We start from the raw sequence: 4,397 nt of genomic DNA on the forward strand, positions 1-4,397 counted from the left end.
ATATATTTTCAGGAACAAATCAAAGCGAAACGCAGACATGCATTTGTTCTACTACCGGTTTGCATTGGACATATTTTTTGAGCAACTCGTAAGTTTTGTAAAATGTTCAGTTTTCCTATACAGTATATCTCAGTACTCTTCTTCATTCTCTTCACAATCGGATCGGAAAAGCAAAAAAAAGTAACAAAAAAATCTCGCCTTTGTTAGTTAGACTAACCCATGAAAAATGAAATAAGTTTTTCAAATCAAAAATAAATCACAGAAATATAGATCCAGCCCCAAACTAATCAGATCAGAAAGTGTTTGTATCAAAGCTAATATTTTAATTTTTAACAGGAAAAATCCCAGAAAAAGAATGAGTAAAAAAAATAAAAAAGGAATGCTTATAAAAAAAAATTTTGTCTTTTTTTTCGAGATTTTCTTTGCGGCTAAAGCACATTGTGTGAGGAAGGAAATTTTTCGATTTTTTTCGATTTGCGGAAAAAAATCTGAATTCGAGAAATAAATTGTCTGGAAAATATTTTCTGTTTGTATTTCGAGTTGCTTGTATTTCGAGAAAAAGAAGATTTACTACATTCGAGGCCTTGTTGACAGACTGGTGATAAGCAGTGAAAACAGAAAGATGTAACATCAAACTTTAAGTTTTTATTTGACAGTTTGGAAAGTTAAGACTTGACCACTGGACTTTGTGTTTTTTGCCACACGTCGATTACTAGAGGATTTAGGTTCCGAGTTCTTCCCTTTTCTGAACATTAGAAGAGTTGAAACTGCTATCGCTTCGATAGCACATCCAGTGACTTTCCCAACAGCATTATAAGGACCAACAAACTGAAAAATCAAGGTTTGCTACCGTTGAAATGTAGATATCTTACATCGAAAGAGAAGATTTCGGCAGTAGGCCACATTGAACCACAAAATGAAGGAAGGAAATCAAACACTAGCACAGTTACAGTATCCAGTAGTGCAAGACGATTTGCCTGAAAAACTATTAAAAATAATTTTCCTTTTTCAAATCGTACCTTCGATATTCTATTATTTTTGCCTTTATGCTTCAAATTGTTCCAAATGAATAACTTCATTGATAGCATTATTGATAAAATTACTATTGTTGAGAATATCGACTGAAAGAAAGTTTTATAAATTAATTAACCAAGGAAGCTCAGAAATACCGCTTTATGAATGGTCCAGAAATAATAAAAGCACTTATTAACCGCACAGCCAAAAACTCGACAACTTGGAGGGATGATCATGTCATAAGAGCATAAATTGAAGAGAACGAATTCTTCCGAGACTCCAAATGCGATACCTACTGCTAAAACAGTCCAATTAGGGACCAGGTTTCTATAGGAGCGATATGTAATGGGAAAATATGCAGCTATGACTCTTTCGGCAGATATGGAAAGGGCGATAATAGACCGGCAAGCGGCAAAATTTGACCAAGGAAGGGCAAGGTAAACTATCAACGGACGGGACTGGGCAATAAATTTTTGGGCTTCAATGGAGAGCAGGATGAAGATAATGTAGGAGAGTACTGAATCTGACTATACATATCAATTGAAACATTTTATAGAACTTACGAGATGCTCCAAAAAATATGTCCAGTGTGAACCGATAGTAAAACAAATGCATATCTGCTTTTCGCCTTGATTTGTTCCTGAAAATATATAACTGCTTTTTGTAGTGTTTTTTTTTGTTTTCTACTGACATCACAACCTTTATGACTAAATTGATATTGAGCAATATCGTGACCAGTGCGCAAATAATTCCTAACAAGCATACAATGGTTATGAGATTGTCCATTTGTTATGAAAGATTCAGTATACGTGCAAATGGGTTAATTCGCTTTCAGGAAGAGATGAAAGCTGATTGTGAAATGAAGTAAAATATTTCGTAGAGAGGTTTAGGCAAGCTTCTGTTTTTAGGAATAGATTTTTTCAAGAATAGGAACATTACATTTTTTCAAGAATAGGAATATTAATTTTTTTCAAGAATAGGAACATTAACTATTTTCAGAACCAGAAAAACGAGTCGGCTGATTAACAAAACGAAGGAAAGAAGGATATTAATCCTAAGAAGGGCCTTCGTTCTGAATGATGTACAAAAAATATTTGTCTTTGAATAACAAAAAGACAAGCTAAAAAACTAGTTCAGTTCAAAACTAATTCTGTCTAGAAATTCATGGGAGTATGGTTAGTCATCTTGATAGTGTGAGAGAAAACATAGAATGAATTTGATGAAATATTCTTTGAAAATCACAGACATATAGATTGAGTTCAAAACTAGTCAGATCAGAAAAAAACAGAAACCCAAAAAAAACAAAAATTTCAAAAAACATGTTTGCTGTTCTCCGAAAAAAAATTAATGGAAAAACCTCATTGACTCTGTTTTTCTGGATTTTTATTCTGCCGAAAATTCAATCAGAATGGTAAATTCTGCCGAAAATTCAATCAGAATGGTAAAAAAGCACAATAATTATATTTCTAGAAAAAATAACCATTTTCTCGGAATTCTTCGTATTAACTTTTTTACTTTAAATAACTTATACATAAGCTCGGCCCAATTTTGTTCAACACATCATCTGAACTTCCCATATAGATATTACCGTAATCACTCTTATGCACAGAATGCCCCCTCCCTATACCGTCCACTTGGAGAAATTTGTCTTCTATTTTGAAAAAAATGATATCACAAAAACAGTATGGATGTTGATTTTCTGATTCCTATATTTCTTTAGATGTTTTCAAAAATGATGTGCTTTGTTTTGTGTACTTTTGGTATAAAATACGTCTGAATTTTGGGACAAAGTATAGTTTCAAAATGTTGAAATTTCTCATTCCCTTTGCTGTTCTTTTGAACTTTGCTGCTTGTCGTTTTGTGGATGAAAACGACGGTAAATTTTGTGAAGCTGAGACGGAGAGATTCAAATTCTGTACTGAAACTTATGCCAATGTGAGTTGCTTTTTGAAAAAAAAAACAGTTTTCAATTTTCCACCATTTCAGTTCACCAGAGACTTGGTTGAAACCCGTAAGGAACTAATCAAGTTCAGCTCCACTGTTTCTCCATTAGAGTCACAATTGGGAGGGGAATTTAAAAAGTCGTTGAAATGTATTGGTGATTTGGAATGTAAAGGAGAACGGAAGCTGGTCAAGTTTCTATTAGACACATTGGATTTTTATACGGACCGAAAGATAGAAGCCCAAGAGTGCATGGAAGATGTAAGAATATCCATAATTTTTAAAAGCCTCCATAATATATCCCGTTACAGAAAGACATATCTCAATCACTTGGAAATTGCTTTGTCTCTCATAAAAAGTTCCCGTTGCCGAAAGGATTCTCTTCCACTGTCGTCCTATGTGTCAAAAAGGTTCTCGATAGTACTGACTGCAGTACAGAACAGAAAGTGGGACTGGAGAGAGGAGGTCGTGCAGTGGCCGATTTGTACGATCAGTCAGATATGGTCTTTGGGGATGAAAATTATGCAAAAAACTTTGATTTGAAATTCGATCCGAGAAAGTATGGATTGTGATTTTTTCTTGATATTATAATTGAATAAAGAGCATTTGAAAAACAATTATACCAAAAATTTGATGAGTACACATTTTGATGTATTTGATGAGTAAACTACAGAAAAATCCCAGTTGACTTCTCAGAACAATTAGTTTTTGATGCTCTGTTTTCAGACGAACAGATTTATAAGAAAATTGAAGTTTACTAATTTCTTACTCTCATTCATGTAAAATGCATTAAATAGCGTTTTCGGACAACAAAACGTTCGTTGGAATTGAACGAGAAGATAGGGCTCTTTCTCTTCCCCAGAATTCTCGTCGAAATTTAATTAAAGTTGTTGCAGACTATTCTTTTCAGAAAAAAACACATTCATCTACATTCTTGGAACAGCAGTCACTATCCTATTCTTTTATTTTTCTTTTTTAAGATGGGCGTCTGGGGTTTCAATTTCAATCATTTTTATCAGAACTTCCATACAAAAAATTATTAAGTATAACTTATAAGAACAAATGAATTCGTTTGTGCTCTAAAAAACGATGTATTCCAAAAAACAATTATTCAGAATCTATGATGGTCCGATGAGTGTGTGCCATGACTGAATCCTCTAATTACAAATGTTGTTGCTGCCTTCTGTTCCACGTACTTTTTTCTCATAATTCTGAACATCAGTGCAGATTCTATAGAGTTCCCCACAAGTTTTCCAACTAGATTGAATGGTCCAGCGTACGAAAACTGGAAAAGTTCAAAATCCGGCCATAGACTAACACAAAATGGAGGAATGAATTGACAAAAGAATGTGGTCACAGCGTCAATGATTGCTAATCGATTGGCTTGAGTCAAAGAGCTGTCAGAAATGCTCCATAAAAATAGACGGACACAAAACGCAGTT

At 33.8% G+C, this 4,397-nt stretch overlaps 2 protein-coding genes across 2 annotated transcripts; one reads left to right on the top strand and one right to left on the bottom strand.

Annotated features, from left to right (window-relative positions):
- Positions 1–645: 645 nt before the first annotated feature.
- Positions 646–1,800, bottom strand: CBG06339 (the record flags this gene model as incomplete). Its single annotated transcript, XM_002647253.1, has 6 exons — positions 646–828; positions 873–977; positions 1,020–1,121; positions 1,170–1,531; positions 1,578–1,654; positions 1,706–1,800. 6 exons carry the CDS (start codon positions 1,798–1,800, stop codon positions 646–648), a joined length of 924 nt encoding a protein of 307 aa, XP_002647299.1.
- A 1,017-nt stretch (positions 1,801–2,817) lies between these two features.
- Positions 2,818–3,527, top strand: CBG06340 (the record flags this gene model as incomplete). Its single annotated transcript, XM_002647254.1, has 3 exons — positions 2,818–2,949; positions 3,001–3,216; positions 3,267–3,527. The coding sequence occupies 3 exons, from the start codon at positions 2,818–2,820 to the stop codon at positions 3,525–3,527; spliced, it is 609 nt and encodes a 202-aa protein (XP_002647300.1).
- Positions 3,528–4,397: the final 870 nt, after the last annotated feature.

Source organism: Caenorhabditis briggsae (genome assembly GCF_000004555.2).
Source record: "Caenorhabditis briggsae complete genome, chrV, whole genome shotgun sequence".
NCBI lineage: Eukaryota > Metazoa > Nematoda > Chromadorea > Rhabditida > Rhabditidae > Caenorhabditis > Caenorhabditis briggsae.